Here is a 17,440-nt window from a genome sequence, read left to right as displayed (position 1 = left end):
AGTGTCATGAAGCAACAGAACAAGGGGCAATGGGCAGAAACTGGAACACAAGTGCTAACTCAAGGAACTTTACTGTCAGAGCTAGAAGAGGCTGCCCGAAGAGGTGGAGTGGAGCAGTCTCCTTCACTGGAGATATTCGAGACCCATCAGGATGCCTATCTGTGACCTACTTTAAGGACCCTGCTTTAGCGATGACATTGGACTTCATGATCTCTGGATGTCATTTTCAACCCCTACAATTCTGTGCCTTGCAGAACCTGCTTGGTGCTCATAGGTGGAGGTGTGACTTTGCATGTGAACTCTGTGCTGCTTTGTATCTCCCACTTCCAATCTTGACTGTGGGGTCTCTCATGGCATAGAGCTGCAAGGAGTACAGTTACCACCTCATCCTTTAAGTTGATCAGCAGTTCATCTGGCTGGGAGTCAGTAGTATGCTCAAGGAATTGTCACAGCACAAAAATAAAGAGGAATTGAGGGATCTGAACATCTGACTCTCCTCTGGTGCTTCAGAAATATCCTGCAAAACTCTTCCATTGACATAAACCTTTTACACTACAAGACTGAGCATAATGAGATTACAGCAAAATATACATTGAGTTGAGGAAGGGTGCTTTTTGACAAGGCAGTAATGTCAGTTATTGAGCACTACCGTATCTTGCAGCAGGAACATTCCTATTGTACCAACTGTCAAAATAAAAGCCTTGAAGGCACTGCTAACACTTTCTCGTCTGTTCTGCACTGGCATTTCCTAAGTCCCTCTTGGGCAATTAATTCTGCACAGACAGCTGTAAGCAGTAGCAGGCTGTGGGCTTAGGTAGTATGGGTTTTTTTTTTTGTTTCTCATTTAATCTCCCAAATCCATATTGATTTGAGGTTAAACTTAACAGGTCCTTGCTGGCACAGAACTTATGGTTTTTTTGTTTTTTTTTGTTTTTTTTTTGTTTTTTGCTTTTTTTTTTGCTTTGTTTTTTTCTGCCAAGAGTTTAATAATGTACACCATTAGCAACCTGGTGTTCGTAAGGCAGAATTTGGAATTAAACATGGATTAACTTTTAAGCCACCAGATGACCACCACACATTCCTTAACAGGACCTGGCACTATGACTTCTTCACTGTAATATGGAACATAAACCATTTCTGTTCCAACAATGCTTCCATCAAGCAGTCTGGTTGTTTGGATTTTTTTCTATGTTGAGGTCTGTGAGCTTTGCTTCACACCACAACAGGACCATTGTTATTCTGAGAAAAACAGTATGAAAGTCATCTACTGTGTGCTGCAGACTGCACATACATTGGCTGTTAACAGGCCTGACCAAATTCTGATGTGAAATCAGATGTGTTCTCCTTGTACATATACGTAGGTTGCTCTGAAAGTAATGCCTCCTATTTATTTCCATGGGAACTTTTAACACAGAGCAAATTAACACCATTTGATAGAGCAAATTCTCAGCCACGAAACACCATTTTTCAGCATAGCCACCACCGTTAACTGTACGTTTTCAACAGAGATGAATAAAAGCCTGTGTGCCACTCATAAAAATCTGCACCAGTAGAGGTGACCCACAGTTTCACAGCTGCTGTGATGGCATTACTGCTGAAATGCACCACCTACCACTTCAGTATGCTCACACTCACTGGTCTTTGTTAATGCTCAGCAAGGGTCAGCGGATACCATTTTTTTCCTGTCTTCTGTACATGGAATACCTTCAGCCAGGAGCAAGCTGTGACCTGAAGGCTGTAGATTGGTCCAGTGCAAAACAAAAAGCTGAGACTGCAGGGAAGCTCCAGATGTTCTGGAACAAAGAGTAATTTTAAACTTTTAGTTATTTATTTATTGCTAGAAACTCCTGGAATGATGTTTCAGGTCTGTCTGTACAAGTGCTACGGGAACTACCAGTTTACAAGAACCTGGTTTAGTCAGGACAAACAGCATCTTTGAATCAAGGAAAGTGTGAAGTTCTGCTGCAAAGAGTGAACTTGCACAGGTCTGGGAAGGCAGCAAGTTCTGCTGCCTTGTGGACGCTCATGCAGTTGTGGTGTCCCTGCAGCCAGTAGCTGAGCATGAAGTGCTGACAGCACAGCTCCTGGCAGTGAGGCTGCCCTTTTTATTTCTGATTCTTTGAGCAACTGGGAATGCTGGGGATACTGGCAAAGGAGTGAGGTGAGCACAACCATTATTCTCCCCCTGCAAAGGAACGGGCTTTCCAGCAGCTGTATGTATTTTTTCTGCCACCTGCTGAGATTTTCCTGTTTTCTTAATAGCCAAGGGTTGAGTTTTGCTGAAATTCAGCCTGTTCCTATCACTCTACCACTTCTCTTCCAGGATTGCAGTGAAATTGTTCTATTTTCATGTTGGTAGCAAGGTAACAGTTGCTTCTGCTGTAGCATGTGACATGTTAACACATCAAATACGACGTTTTCCACTGCTTTAGATATTTTATTATGATGGATTATTAGTGTACCTATTAAGGGTAATGTGCTGTGCACCTGCCTGTCTCCAGGAAACTTGTCATACACTGACTAAGGGACAATGTTGCTGTTATTACGGTGTTATTTTGTAGCATATAAGCTCATTTTGTCTTGCATTGAGCCAGTCCCTCTGATCATAAAAAAAAGTGTTTGCTTTGTCTTTGTCATATCTCATTTACCTTCTCTGCTCTGGAGGACTAGTGTGACAAAAAGGCACAAAGTGACCAAACTGGACAACATGGGTAATTTGCATTAAAAAAAAAAAAAAAAAAGCATACTAAACACCCAGGGTCTTCAGAAGAAAAATAAATTGGAAAAAAAAAAAAAGCAAGGGCAAACAACTCCGTTTACCGCTTTTGTTCAACCAAAAATGAAGGGAGGAGGTCCTACCAGTTTGAACTCATGGTTTCAGGCTTTTATACCTTGTCACTTTCATCCTTGTTACCCAGCTTCTGCAGTGGTGTTGAGCAATGCCCCATCCCTGCAGGCATTCAAGGCCAGGCTGGATGTGGCTCTGGACAGCCTGGTCTGCTGGTTGGTGACCTGCACACAGCAGGGGGTTAGAACCAGATGAGCATTGTGCTCCTTTTCAACCCAGGCCATTCTATGAGTCTACGATACTTACAACCAAACAGCAGATTTTTTTTGCCCCCTCATTAACCAGTTACTGAACAGAAGAGCCACTGAGCAGTTTATTTGACATTGTTGCTGACCACAGTATAACACAACACACGTGGATAACTTTGGCCAAAGCACGCAGCCCGCACGGCTGTTTTACACCAGAGGCAAACAACACCCAGCAGCAGCAGCTTAGTCATCATCCTTCAGCTTCTCGATCTTATGCTTGTGCCGCTCGATCTCCTTCTGCAGCCGCTCGATCTCCTTCTTATGGTGATCGATCTCCTCTTCGTGGTGCCTCCTTAAGGCCCTCAGCTGCTCCCGTTCCTTCTCCCTGTAACAGAGCACAGCGCGAGGTGGGCCCGGCACGATGTGACCGCGTACGGCGTCCCGCCGGGGTTCCGGAGGCTCACCTGAAGTAACGCTCCTCCTCGGCCGCCTGCTTCTTACCGAAAGCCCCTCCGGCCTCGCGAATGGAGCCGCCGCCACCGCCGCCCTTCCCGGCGCCTTTGCCCAGCTCGCCCAGCTGCGGGGAAACGAGGCGTTGAGCGCCGCGCCCCGCAGGCTCGCCCCGCACCGCGCCGCCCCACACGCACCTGGTCTGCGCCCGAGCCCGAGCTCCAGGCGCGCTGCTGCTGCTGCGCCAGGAGGGCCCCGCGCAGGCCGCCCCTCAGCGCCGACACAGCCGCCATGTCCGCCTGCCCTTGGAGCGCCGGCACCGCGCCCAACCCCGCCGAGCGGGAAGAGCCCGACTGCGCACGCGCCGCTCCCGCCTCTCCGTCCCTCCCCGTTACCGCGACGCGCCGCCGCGGTCACGTGCCGGGGGCGCCGCCTTCTCGGTCGGTTTTGCGCGTGCGTGTGGCATCACGTGGTGTTGGCGATGGCGGCTCCGGAGGAGCGCGGGGCGGGGGGCGCCGCCGAGGAGGCGTTCCTCACCTTCTACAGCGAGGTACTGGCGGCCGGCCGTAGGCGGCGGCGGGGGCGCGCGAACCTGGCCGCGCTCTCCAGAGCTCCGTCTGCCCGCTGACGGCTCGCCGCGGCCTAACCGGCGGCGCCGGGGCCTGGCGGGCGGAGCGGAGCCTGCGTGGGGGCGGGCGGGGGCGGCGCGGAGGGGCCCGGCTGGGTGAGCGCTGCGGGCGTATGAGCCCTGCGGCCTCGTGGGGCTCTGAGCGCTGCCTTCAGCTCTGCCCTCAGCTCCTCCGGCTCGCTTCGATGAATCCCCGCAGACAACCGGCTCTGCTGTCAGCTCCGAGCCCAGCTGTTTTTGCCCTGCGGCCGGGGGAGCTGGAGGGAAACCCAGCGCAGTTCTCAGTGCGTCCCTCGGGTTGGTTAACTGAGCCCTGCCTGCGTGTTCCTTCCCCTAAAGGTGAATAGTGAGTGCCGATAACAGGTTTGGGTTGGGTTACAGGGAGAGGATCGAAAAGAAAACTGCGTTGCTGAAAAAAAATGGCCCAAGTGAGAGGTTTTTGCTTGCTTACAACGATGTGATGGCGTTCGTTGTCTCTCCCGGCAGTGCTGGGTTAAAAGCAGCCGTGCAGTTGGTATCCAAGGTATCGGGATGACGGTTCTGGCAAAGTGTAGGAGTGAAGCGAGGGCAAAAAGGCACAGCTGCTGAGCAAGCCGTGGAAGACGAAAGCAGAAGTGCTTTCTAGATTTCTTTCACAGCTGAAAAATGATGCTGAAAGTACTGCCATGCTGTAGAAATCACAGAATGGCCCGGGTTGGAAGGGACCTTGAGGATCACGGAGCTCCAACTCCCTGCCGCACACAGGGCCACCAACCTCCACATTCAATACCAGCCCAGGCTGCCCAGGGCCCTATCCAGCCTGGCCTTGAACACCTCCAGGGATGGACGGGGCATCACAGCCTCTCTGGGCAGCTGTTCCAGCACCTCACCACTCTCATAGCACAGAACTTCCCCCTGACATCCAACCTCAATCTTCCCTCCCTCAACTTCAAACCATTTCCCCTTGTCCTGCTGTTATCTCCCCTTTCAAAGGGTTGAAAACACTGAAAACACTGAAAAACGTGCCCTGCTGATGCTTAAGTAACAACATGCTTGGGATGAGCAAAAGGTGTTGTGAGTTACAGCGCGTAATGATAACAGTTGGTGTGGCTGTCACATAGGAAGGCAGGTAAGCATGTTGTTATGGTTGGTTAATGAGTGTCTTTTGTTCTGCAGGTAAAACAAATTGAAAAGCGAGACTCTGTTTTAACATCAAAAAACCAGATTGACAGGCTGACCCGACCTGGATCTTCCTATTTCAACTTGAATCCTTTTGAGGTTAGTCTGAGCATATTCTCCTGTCTGACTTAGCATGCCCAATTCTAGGTTTACTGAGTGTTTCTTTCTGAAAAGAGGCCAATTGTCAGAAAGATACAAATTTCTGAACATGGATTACAGTGTAGGAGACAGAAGGATGGCATGTAAGTGCTTAATGGCAGGAAGAAATTGTGTTCTGTTGGCATGCTTCTCTTGTTTAACAGCACTGGGAGATTTGGCAGAGTAACACTAAATACTTTGTGAATGGTATCATAACAGGTGGCACGCTGTCAGGTTCTCTTCTGACCACAGTTGACTCAGCATTTCTGATCATCCTTTATTTTGGGTGTTCATCCCACTGAACTTCTGTGCATAGAAGGATAGAGAGACTCCCACTTATCATAGCAAAGAGCAATGCTGGAGGAGTCACTGGGAATTGGATTCCATGTTGTATTGTGCTGTTCCAGTTGCAATCGGTTAAAATCTTAAAAGGAAAACAGTGAAGAGAACGTATTGTGGTGGTGTTCTGGCTATTCATGCCATCACAGACTGGCTTGGGTTGGAAGGAATCTTAAAGCTCACTCAGTTCCAGCCCTGGTGTGCAGCAATTGCTATAAGTGATTTGCAAACTAAGGTACAGAATTGGTCACAGGGGTCCAGAAGCAGAGTGTAGCTGGTACTGAAGGAGTCCATTAAATGGCACAGAGTGTGGAGCAGAGTACAGACACTGCAGCCAAGTTCTGTGATCCATAGTGGCTCCCTGGGCAACTTTAGAGGTTGGCAGCATCAGGAGAACCTGGTATACTGACTCCTAAGAAGAGCAGTGCTGGGATGGGGACTTGGTAGTGCCAAACTGCTTACCTGCAGCCCCCAGGCCAAAGGTCTGCCGTTGTTTTTTTGTTTTTTTTTTTACAAAATGCTGTCCTTTGATGAACTTTGCTCATTGTAATACCAAAACATCCCAAAAGCTACTTCTCCCTGAGGTACAACTGCCCCTTACTGAGCTTGCATTCTGATTATTTTTTTTTCCATCATATGTCTTTAAAAGCAAGGTGAGATAATTTTACACCAAGAATAAACAGAAGTATGGGTGACTGAAGTCCCTCAAGCTCTACCTGTAAAATAAAAAATAGCATAAAAATGGCTTAAAAGAGGGAGAATGTCAGGGAAAATGCCATCAGATGTCAGACATGGACCATCTTTTACTTCTAGGTTCAGTCAACAGGCTGAGCCACCATTCACCTCCATAGGGATGCTTCTTGGGTAATGCTTGCACACTCAGTAATGCTGAGTGCTTCCCTGGGAGACAAAGTAATTTCTGTTGTTCATGTTCTTGGTTAACCTCTCATGCTTTGCAGACAAGTGTGTTTATCACCAGCAATCCAAAAGAACCTGTAATCTGTTGCTTTAATGAACTGCACAATTCACTGATCTAGCTGTGAGAGTTCCTAGTCTGGGCATGGCTCGAATTCTTTGAGTGGCCATGGAACCCATTTGGATGCTGCCAGGTGAATTGGGCAGTGTGCTGTCTGTGAATCCATAGTCATGGAAGTTCTGTGACCAAACTTAAAGCTCTGGGTTGGGCATTGCTCAGAATCTACGCTCAGCTGTCCCCAGCCCTCTGATAGCTGAGGACAAGCTGAAACGCAATGGAGTTTATTTTCTGCCAAATTACATTGCGCTTTGGTGCAACACATGGGCTGGCTGCCCCCTGCCAGATGAGACTGCCTGGGCCCTGTGCTGCCCAGCCTTGAGCACCTCCAGGGTTGAGGCATCCTGTGCCAGGGTCTCATGTGCCCCGTGATGAAGAATTTCTTCCAAATATCTAATCTAAATCTTCTCTTTCAATTTAAAGCTATTATCCCTTGTCATATAGCTGTACTTCCTGACAAAGAGTTCCTCCCCAGATTTCTTGTAGGTAATGGAAAGGTCAAAATGAGGTCTTCTAGAGCCTTTGCTTCTCAAGGCTGAATAGCCCCACCTCCCTCAGCCTCTCTTTACAGGAGAGGTGCTTCAGCCCTCTGAGCATCCTCATGGCATGGTCTGGATCTGCCCCAGCAGGTCCATGTCCTTATGCTGGGGCCTCAGAGCTGAATGCAGCACTGTAGTGGGGGAGAATTGCTTCCTTTGCCCTGTCCTGTTAGCTGCAGTCCTTTTGATGCAGCTCAAGATAGGATTGGCTGTCAGGGCTGTGAGTGCACATTGCTGGTGTGCTCTGTTTCTCATCCACTGAACAAGAGTTCTTTCCTGATGTCATCCCTGTCTTTTTTTCTAATAGACTCAGATGCTTTTCATAGCCCACATTTAAGGCTGATCATTCAGGAGATTCACTTTGCAGTGTTTGGATCTGTGTACATCTCAATACTGGACTTGGAGAGCAAATGACAGAAGCCGTTTAAAAATGGGCTGTAGCTTTTCTGCAAAAAAAGTGTTTTGTATTTCCAGATTCTTAGTGTCAGAACAGTGTGTGTCCACGCTGAGCAAGTTCAGTTGTTGCTTAGTGCTTCTGTTAGTCAATTGATTCACAGAACAGTTCCTAAACATTTTTTCTGAGTTTGTTGCATCCCTAAAGAACAACGAGTTGTAAGCTTGTTCATGGAAGCCAAACAGTAAAACACTTCCATCTTTCAAAAGCTAACAGACAAAATCAATAAATTCTTATGAAATAAAGTGTTTCTTGTAACTGTTCTCAGTTACAAATTGTCTGACAGTGTCCAAAGCCATGATGTGCTTCTGTTTCTACTGAATTTAAGGATTTGGCTGAAGGTTTGGACCAAAGGTGGCTATTTAGGGATGGCAGCTGTCTGTACAAGATTAGAGTGTGGAAAGGGCTCTGGCATACTCAAAGAAATATAGCATTGCTTAAAGTAGAATGTCCCAAACATGCTGTCCCCTAAAATGTCTCCGTTTTACTAGATGAAAACTCATATGCTGAGGCAGCTTCCCATTGGGGTGAGCTTTCTGACATTCAGCCTGTATGCTGATGAACCAAGTATTCAGAGCTTGCTGCCAGGAACCTGAAATGTGGGGCATAGCATTGAATTTGCTCTGTTGTTGTGATCTTTTTTAGGTTCTGCAGATGGACCCTGAAGCCACAGATGAAGAAATAAAGAAAAGGTTTCGACAGGTATTTGACTTTTGCATTTGAAGCTTCTGAAATGAACACTAGAAGCTCTGCAGAGATTGTGCAGCTGTGCTTGGGAATGGGGAAAGCAGTAGAAAAGTTGTGTCTGGGTAGAGACAAGAAGCTGTTTTGTGAAGAAACATGTAGAACAATCTTTGTATCCACAAGGGGAAAGCTGCAGAAGGGTGCCTGGTCTGTGCATGGTATGCTGCTTTGTAAAGCTGCTATGAACTGAAAAGCCCACATATCAGCTGTGTGTTGGAGTTTAGTCCAAAGAGGAGGTCAACATTTGACAGAAATTTAAGGTCTGTCAAAATGTATTTCTCTTAAATACATTACCTTTGATCCAGTAGTATTTATTTTTGAGATCTCCTTAAGAATTTCACCAGTTATTGTTTTTGTGGTTGGGCTGCCTGACAGAGCAGCAGCCCTTCTCAGTGGCTCTTCTTCACTGCTCTCTGAAACACAGGATACATTACTCCAGACTTAGCATGGTCAGTGCATGCAGCAGAAAGATGCAGTTTTCAGAGGGCTGCATCATGCCATCTGAATTTGTGCTGTAGGCATGGAGATCTGGCTTGAGACAGCCAGCAGCTCTCTTGTCCTTGACGAAGGAGTGTGAGGTGGTGAGGAGCTGAGGTGGTGGCAGGTGCTCTGTGCTTTTTCATGGGGAATGGAAGGATAACCTTTCAGTCTGTTGCTGAGTTCTCAATTTTGCTTATTGGTGAACACAGCTGTCTTAGCTTTGTGCTGATAGAATACTGCAGAGAAGTGTTTTGAAGTCAAAGCGATGGAATGAAACCAGTTTGTGGAATTATTAACTGAAGAAATCGAATGCCTAACTGGAACAGCCAATAGAAAGAAAAAGATACTGGCTATTGCAAGTCACAGAGTAAATGAGCACTGTGCTGTTCTTGGGGACAGGAGGAAAACCTTTTTTCTATGAACCAGCAAGTGTCACGGGTCAGGAAGTGAATATTTTATGTTCACCAGTGCACTGTTTTCAGCATCATAGTAGGAAAGATGTAGATAAACTAGAGAGTCTGGCTAACAATGACAAAAATAAAAGGTATGGGAAAAGAATGCTGTGTGGAGAAACTTTTAGAGTGTTCTCATCCTTTAAAAGGGGAAAATAAGGAACACGTGCTTCTTGTTGCTTTAAGGCTGTCCTAAAGATGCTAGTGATCAGTGTCCTGACTGCTCTGCAGAGACTGCTTGACTTTCTGTGAAGGAGTCTAAGGAAAAAATGTACTCATCGTTTGAAGTGGTTTAGTATTTGAATAACTTTAGAGATCCTGGAGGACTTCTCAGGAGGTGTAGAACAAGAGGTAAACCATGGCTGAGGATGGTCTTTGTGGATTTGTTTCTTTTTAGGACCAAGGGTTTGAAACTCATGTGAACAAATGGTTCATATCAGCCCTATGCTGCTGTGGCTGGAAGGTGTTTGTATGGCTGCATGGCCCAAACTGCAGCTTCTCCTAGCCTTCCCATTACAGAAGTTGGACCTGGTTTTCAGTGAGAAGCCATTATAAACTTTTACTGATGTTTAGTCTGCCGTGTTGTCAGCTCATTTGCCTGTACACAAAGGGATGTCATCCCTTCTGATTCCTCCTGTCTGAGCTGCTCTCACAGAAAGCACTGAAGCAGACTTTTCTTTTTTACAAAGATCTTGAGGGCGAGATTCTTTGTTTTGCAGCTGTCAATATTGGTACATCCAGACAAAAATCAGGATGATGCAGATAGAGCTCAGAAGGCATTTGAAGGTAAGTCTGTGCTGCTGACTCTCACCCTTTTCTGAGCTGCAGTGTGGTAGTAGTTGGGCTGCTGTTTTTCTGTAGCTGTTTTAAATGCTTGTAAGGTCTGGGGCCCCACCAAAGGACAGAATTGTTGCAGAGGTGTCTTAGATGAGAGAAGCAGATGATGGCATTTTGTTGGCATTTCAGCAGCAGCATTGCACTAGGTGGCAGTAGTGGTATTGTTAGTTTGCAGTGGGACAAACTCATCCATTGGGCTTCAGGATAGTTTAAAAAAACCTGTTTATTGTGTGCATTAGATTTTATTCAAAGACTGTACAACAGTAACACAGTGATTTCAGAGGCATTGCCGACCTCAAGCTTAACTTCATACCTTGTAACTAAATCACTTGGTAGGATTGATGCTTTAACCTGCATAGTCCAGAGGTGTCTGACACTGTGACACTGCCACAACGCAAATCTTGTTTGACTGATCATGAAATCACCAGGGTGTAATGGGGAAAAAAAACCAAAACACAAAAAACACCTCAAAGCCCTACAAAGTGGCATTCTTGTGATGCCTTTGAATGTGACTACTGGTGCTATTAACACTGGCACTTGTTTTTTAGCTGTAGATAAAGCATACAAGTTACTGCTAGATCAGGAGCAAAAGAAGAGAGCCTTGGATGTGATACAGGCAGGAAAAGAATATGTGGAACATACTGTAAGTATTCCATAAACTGTTCTTAATTTGATTTTTTATATATCTTCCATGTGTTTAGGTCATTAAAAGGTGAACTGAGCAAAACTCAGGATGCAGCTGTGCAGGTGGACTGAGCTTCTCAAGGCATCCACAATTGTGCTTTGTCCAAGGCTGCATTTGAGCCCAGTGCAGGATAACTCAGTGAAATTCAGTACTGGAAATAATTAGGTCAAGCCACAAGATCTGACCTAAATAGTTTTTTCAAGTCTGTGAATGAACACTGCAGTTCAGATCTGTGTAGGTGGAAGATAATAGGTGGTGAAAGCTGAAGACTGGGGAGTTTTGGGGAAAAACGACCTATAAGATAAGGAGCTTGGATTGCAGTGGTCAAGAAGTGAGTTGAGTAACATGAGCAGACCATACGTAACAAGCTGATATGGGAGAACTCAGGTGCTGTAAATCAAGGCACGTTTTATGTTCTGCTTGTTATTGTTAATGTTTCAATATTGCAATGCAAAATAAACTTCCTGCTAGTCTGAATTGTACGTGCTGGATGTAAATGTACCTTAACAACAAACTAACAGAAAGAAAGAAGGGGATTATGCTGTATGAATAGTATCTAACATGTTATTTCTCATGCCTGCAGTTCACGTGACAGTGATTGTGCGTATATTTGGGCTGAAAGCCAGGAGATTTTGATGTCAAATAAAACATAGATCTAAATCAAGAACTTACCGTTATCCAGAGTTCTTCACAGAACACAGTGCTGCTTAGATACAGCGAGGGGAGCTGTGTAAAACTTTGTAGGCTCTTATTTCATTCTTAATCTCTAGGTGAAAGAAAAAAAGAAGCAATTGAAGAAGGATGGAAAACCTCCCAATGTAGAAGAAGATGATCCTGAAGTTGTAAGTTGTGCTTCAGGGTGACTGAGGAGCACAGGATGTGTTTTGAGAAATGAGAATCAAAACCAGCATGCAGACATTTCTTTGGCTGTTTGAGTGTTGTAAATCTTTTTGCTTACAGAAGAATAAGTTGTGAGTGAGTGTAGAAGTTCCATCCATTGAGTTACATCCATTCTGGAAGTGGTTTGACTGCAGTGTAAATAGGAAATGCATTGTGATATTACGTGGATCAAAATATCCAGTTTCCTAGGAGCAAGGCCCCATTGCTTGTCCATCATACACTCTTTTTGGAATTGAAGTTCATTTTGTGTTCTGAATGCTGGAGCTGTGGCATTCTTACTGCCAGCAGAGGCTCACATAGAACCCATTGCAGCTTCTAAAATGTGTTTTAGGGACATTTTGTAGGAAGGGTTGTTTGGGCTGTTTCTTGCATATAGGATAGATTTGCTGTTCTGTAACAAATTAATCTTACAAATTCATCCTTTTTTTTCCTATGAAGTGTTTTTTTCCCTCTTGGTATCATCCTAATAATGGTCTTATTTTGCGTTGATTTTCAAAGGTCTTTTGCTGTTCTTTAATAGTGAAGTTTTAATTATAGTGATATTTTCCTCATGAAAGCCAGGGCTGGATTGTTACAACACATCAAGGAGGTCTGCTGGGAAATCACCATCTAAACAGTGACCATTCAGCCTTTTGTAATATGTCAAATATCATGGCATTGCAGAACTCTGTGGAAAAAATAAGAGAGCTTGAAATGAAGTTCAGTTTAGGCACAGCTTCATGAATACAAATGAAATGAGATATTCTTTGGCTATTAAGTAGTTGTTTCCTGGTTATGTTAAGACCAGAATTTAATCAGCAGTGTTTTATACCATCTTCTCCATCTCTGCTATGCGCTGCTCTCAGTGCAGGCCAGCAGGCTGTGTTTCTTTTTGTGCTTCTTACATTCTTCTGTAAAACAGATTTCTCTAACTGTGTTAACGTGCATTGTTTCAAAACCAGATTTGTGTTTTGCAGTTCAAACAGGCCGTGTACAAACAGACAATGAAGCTCTTTGCTGAACTGGAAATTAAGAGGAAAGAAAGAGAAGCTAAAGAAATGCATGAAAGGTACAGATAGCATTCTGCTTGTGCAGCTCGGGCTCTGCTTTGCCCCTCACACTTCCTAGGAAAAGATCAGAAATTGGAGAATCTGAGGAAAGTGTTTTTGAACTGACCTTTGGGAGTCATCTGCTCCAACCTGCTGCTGGAAGCACAGCCTTGGATTAAATTAACAAGGATCCTGTCAGAATGAAGCCTGAATTCTAATGATGTAGATTCCACGTGTTCTTTGTTGAGTGTAGATGTCTGCTGTGCTTGAAGAAAGTGAATAGGAAACGTTCCCTCCTATTCTTAAGATACATTTACTACGCTTATATGATCTGTAGAGGCCAGCAAAAACAACGAAATGGTTTTACGTGTTGTTAGCATGCAAGCAGTTGATTTTTATTTTTAACTAATTGCCAGAAATACCTTGTGGCACGTGTGATTGTCATCAATCACCTGTTGCCTGAGCAGTTGCTGTAGATGCACTTCACAGAGCTGGGCTTCTGTAGATGAAAATTAAGGAAAAAACCTTCTCATTCTTATTTGCATGCTCATGTGTTTGTTAACTTCTCAAAATGTGTACCCTGAGCAGTTTTAGATAGCTACCACTAGAGTTAGTAAGGATTCCAACTTGCTTTACAAGAGAAGATGACTCGCTGGTTTGATTAAATGTGTGTCTGCGCTCAGTGGTGCCATGTTAGCATCTCTTCTCTCTTTGGTTTTGAAACCAGTTCCTTTGCTGTGCAGCCACAGTTGTCCATATTTACTGACAAGAACTGTAATTTGCCAGAAATTGGAAGAGCTTTCAGAGATGTGTTGAAAGTGTCACCGTGTTTCTTTAATTAAGGTGCTTGTGGTTCACAGCTTCTTTATGACTTCCTTTCCAGGAAACGACAAAGAGAAGAAGAAATCGAAGCACAGGAGAAGGCTAAACGAGAACGAGAATGGCAGAAGAACTTTGAGGTAATCAGCAGCTGAACTGAATGCCATGTATGGGGGATGGGCCTCAGCAATTCTGAGCTGTGCTGCTGGAAATGCCTCTGCAAAAAGGGAGACTTTTTGTTGGCAGGTGCTCGAATTAATTTAGATAAATGCTTAAAGAAATCATAGCATCATCACAGAATGGCCTGGGTTGAAAAGGACCACAGTGGTCATTGAGTTTCAGCCCCCTGCTGTGTGCAGGGTCGCCAACCACCAGACCAGGCTGCCCAGAGCCACGTCATAGAAATGGTTTGGCATAAATCTGATAGAGCTTTGATATCACTTCTCTAAAACAGGTGTATTGTAAATGAAGTTGCAGTATTTTTTCAGCTCTGTCCACATCTTATTCTTAGCCCAAGTTGGAAATTGGAATTGTTCCTTAGCCCGAGTCACTGGTGGTAATCATAGCTGTTCAACCACTGGTTTGAGCTGGGTTGGTTCTTATCAAACAGATTGCTAACACTTAGGGAATCTGTATTTCTTACAAATACCAAAGATCTAAATAATTGCTACTTCCCTTTGCTCCTTCTAGTCTGTATTGAAGGTCCAGATATCATAAGTGGCTCTGTGGTTGTTGTGCTGCCATTCTAGATGACAGACCTACAGTCTGCCAAAGTATCTGATCTAGCCTGTAATTCTTCCTTTATTACAGACCAGAGGGCGAGTTCTGTGGCATGGAGGGCTGGGTGGACAGGGAAGAATATAATAACCATATGCAGGACCTTCTGAAAGGATGTGCTGGATTGTTCAGCTACCTTCAAACTCAGTTCCAGGCTATGTTCTAGAGTCCTTTATAAAACAAGGTGCCTGGGAGAGAGTTGTGTGTGCTGGGCTGGCATCCTTTGGAAAGCAGACAGCTGGGATTTTTCCAGGGACTTAAATGGGCAGAGTTTCTCTATTCATATGCTGAACTGTATGGATACAGGAAGCTGGGTGTTCTGGAAAACACTGAACTGACTGCATTTGTGTAATACTGCTGCCTTGAGTGCACAGGGGAGTTTTGTCACGTATTGCCAGGTAGAGAAATGTTGTGCCTCTGGTAGTGTTGCTGGCAGAACTTCTGTGGTCATTGTGGTTGGAGAAGTTGGGTGTTGCTGCTCTGCAGATGCAGTAAAGGATGGAACCTGAGGAAATGTGAACTTATATTACAAGCAAATAATGATGTACCAAAAAGGAGAACTCCTGAGCTATTGATACTGCTCCTAAACAACTGAACCTCTACACTTGCAAGTGTCTTCTCCAACCTTGCTGGTGACAACTCCATAAATATGAAGAGAGAGTATCAGAATTACGTGCTAATGTTCAAAATAGATCATCTAATCTGCAGGCATAAGAAGTTTATTCCTGCTTGTGGCCATAGATGGGAGAAAGTATACTGACTGTAGCTGCCTTATTCCAGGCTTGTAGCTGCCTTTGCAGAGTATCTGAAAGGAATGAGCATGATGTCCAAAAAAGAAAGGCCTGCAAAGGTGCCTGTGCTGCCTCTGCATCACTCTTCTATGGTTACCAGCTCCTGGTGATTGTAATCCCTGCTTGAGCACTGCATGTTCTCTGGTCAGCTCTCCTGTCTGTTTACTCTGAGGACTTGTACTTTTGATCCTTATATGTGTTCTGCAGTACTGCTGGATCCTCATAGGATCAGCCTTGAGAGCTCAATCATGTTTTGGTGTATCCAAAAGGAGTAAGTTTTAATGTCTGCTTTCTCCTCCTTCCCCCTACCCAATATTTGCTTTCCCAGAAATTTCAAGCTAAGGTGGCTTCTACCAACAAATTGTAAGGAACAAGAGGCTTAGAACAGAAGTTGCCATATCCCTCAAAAAAGTGTTATCATGCAGTAATCGAGGTTGGAAGGGATCTCTGGAGGTGAACTTTCCTACTCAAGCAGGTCCACCTTGAGTCATTTGTCCAGGACCATGTGTTTCCTAGCACTCAGAACCTCCTGTGTGTCAGCCTGTGCCCATTGCCTCCTGTCCTTTCACTTGGGTACCACTGCAAAGTCTTGCTCTGTTTTCACTGCACCTTCCCTTCAGATCCTTGGTGTGTTGATGAGGAATCCCAACTAAGCTTTCTCTTCTCTGGGCTTAACAGTCCCAGCCAGCTGTCTCAGCCTTCTTTCATAGGAGAGATGTTCCAGTCACAGCATCTCTGTGGCCCTTTGCTGGACTCTCTGTAATAACTTGATTTCTGTCTTCTGTTGGGAAGCCTGGGACTTAATGCAGCACTTCAGATGTGACCTCATCAGTGCTGAGCTGATCACCTCTCTTAGCCTGCTGGCAATGCTCCTAGTGCAGTCCAGGGTATCCTCAGTCACCTACGTGGCAAGGATGTGTTGCTTGTGGTCAACGTGGCATCCATCAGGACCCTCAGGACCTTCACTGCAGAACTCCTGTCCAGCTGGGTGACCTCCAGCACATATTGATGTGGGGAGTTGTTTCCCCAAGGGCAGGACTTTGCACTTTTCCTCACTGAACTTCATTAAGTTCTTACTGGATGCTTTCTCCAGCTTGTCAAGGTCCCTCTGGATGGCAGCATGACCCCATGGTGTCTCAGTGGAGCATTAGATTTTTGTGTCATCTGCAAACTTACTGAGCGTGCACTGTGTCCCATCATCCAGATCCCTGCCTTCTGCCATGCAGCCATAGAGGAAAGATGGGAGGGAGGAGAACAGCTGTTGTAGCTGAGCCTATGTGCAGCTCCAGTGGTGCAGGCACAGGTATTTATTCAGAAGGGACTTGAGCTTGTGGATCATGCAGTGAAGTGAGTCATCCCTGCACTTGATCAGTCCTGAAACCTTCAGCCTTTAGGGATCATAGGTTGGGTTTGTGAGGAGTCTTTTTTTTTTCCTTCTCAGGAAGATTCAGTATGCTGTAATCAGGCCTGCATACCCCAAGCTCATTTCTTTTGAAACAAGAAGGCAACATATTGCTTACACGGGTGTTTGTGAACTCACCTGTGGCTCCATTGTGCTGCATCTGTTGCTGTGGCTTTTCAGTGTCTGTATGTCCTGGCTGCCAGGGTGCAGCATAAGGGGCAAATTGGTACCAATCTCTCGAAGCTAGTTTGCAAAATCTGCTCTCTGGCTCTTGCAGTTGTTAACCTTCCTCTTCCTCTCCTTTGTTTCCAGGAAAGTCGGGATGGTCGTGTGGACAGCTGGAGAAATTTCCAGGCAAATACAAAGGGCAAGAAAGAAAAGAAGAACAGGACCTTCCTGAGACCTCCTAAAGTAAAAATGGAGCAGCGCGAATGATCTTGGCAGCACTGCCAAAGAGCAGCTCCCCAGCCCCCTCCCTGCTTTTAAGGACTCATTGGCACCTAGAGTAAGAATTGCTTTTTAGTAGACTGTTTGTTTCCAGTTCAATTAATTATTGGTCAAAGTATTTTTTTGTACTCAGTCCATTTGAACTAGGGCCATAATATGAACCCAGCCAGGAACCCGCTAAATGTAGAATTCGTGGCTTAGGAGGGTCCCCCATTATTGCTGTCCTGTCTGTCTGCTGCCCTGTAACTTGATGTTTTGTACTTTACAGAGATTGTGCTGTTTCACTCTATTCATTTCTAGTTT

At 45.3% G+C, this 17,440-nt stretch overlaps 2 protein-coding genes across 2 annotated transcripts; one reads left to right on the top strand and one right to left on the bottom strand.

The window, feature by feature from the left end:
* Positions 1 to 3,137: 3,137 nt before the first annotated feature.
* ATP5IF1 (ATP synthase inhibitory factor subunit 1) lies at positions 3,138 to 3,794 on the bottom strand. Its single transcript, XM_079545935.1, has 3 exons — positions 3,684 to 3,794; positions 3,501 to 3,613; positions 3,138 to 3,421 (listed from the first exon to the last, which is right to left on the bottom strand). The coding sequence occupies exons 1-3, from the start codon at positions 3,777 to 3,779 to the stop codon at positions 3,280 to 3,282; spliced, it is 351 nt and encodes a 116-aa protein (XP_079402061.1). The 5' UTR covers positions 3,780 to 3,794; the 3' UTR covers positions 3,138 to 3,279.
* A 173-nt stretch (positions 3,795 to 3,967) lies between these two features.
* DNAJC8 (DnaJ heat shock protein family (Hsp40) member C8) lies at positions 3,968 to 17,125 on the top strand (the record flags this gene model as incomplete). Its single annotated transcript, XM_079545942.1, has 9 exons — positions 3,968 to 4,036; positions 5,270 to 5,371; positions 8,421 to 8,477; positions 10,171 to 10,237; positions 10,837 to 10,931; positions 11,744 to 11,815; positions 12,830 to 12,921; positions 13,785 to 13,860; positions 17,003 to 17,125. The coding sequence occupies 9 exons, from the start codon at positions 3,968 to 3,970 to the stop codon at positions 17,123 to 17,125; spliced, it is 753 nt and encodes a 250-aa protein (XP_079402068.1).
* Between the last annotated feature and the right edge of the window lie 315 nt (positions 17,126 to 17,440).

The sequence above is a fragment of the Tetrao urogallus genome (genome assembly GCF_951394365.1).
Source record: "Tetrao urogallus genome assembly, chromosome: 23".
Classification (NCBI taxonomy): Eukaryota; Metazoa; Chordata; class Aves; order Galliformes; family Phasianidae; genus Tetrao; species Tetrao urogallus.
Note: the sequence above shows the minus strand (reverse complement) of the source record. Positions and strands in the feature narration are given on the sequence as shown.

Excerpts from the sequence above, each read along its gene's own strand:
- ATP5IF1 (XM_079545935.1), bottom strand. The coding sequence starts at position 3,779 with ATGGCGGCTGTGTCGGCGCTGAGGGGCGGCCTGCGCGGGGCCCTCCTG. Across the intron at positions 3,614-3,683 it reads CGGGCTCGGGCGCAGACCAG|CTGGGCGAGCTGGGCAAAGG; the intron begins GTGCGTGTGGGG and ends GTTTCCCCGCAG. Across the intron at positions 3,422-3,500 it reads GAGGAGGAGCGTTACTTCAG|GGAGAAGGAACGGGAGCAGC; the intron begins GTGAGCCTCCGG and ends GCTCTGTTACAG.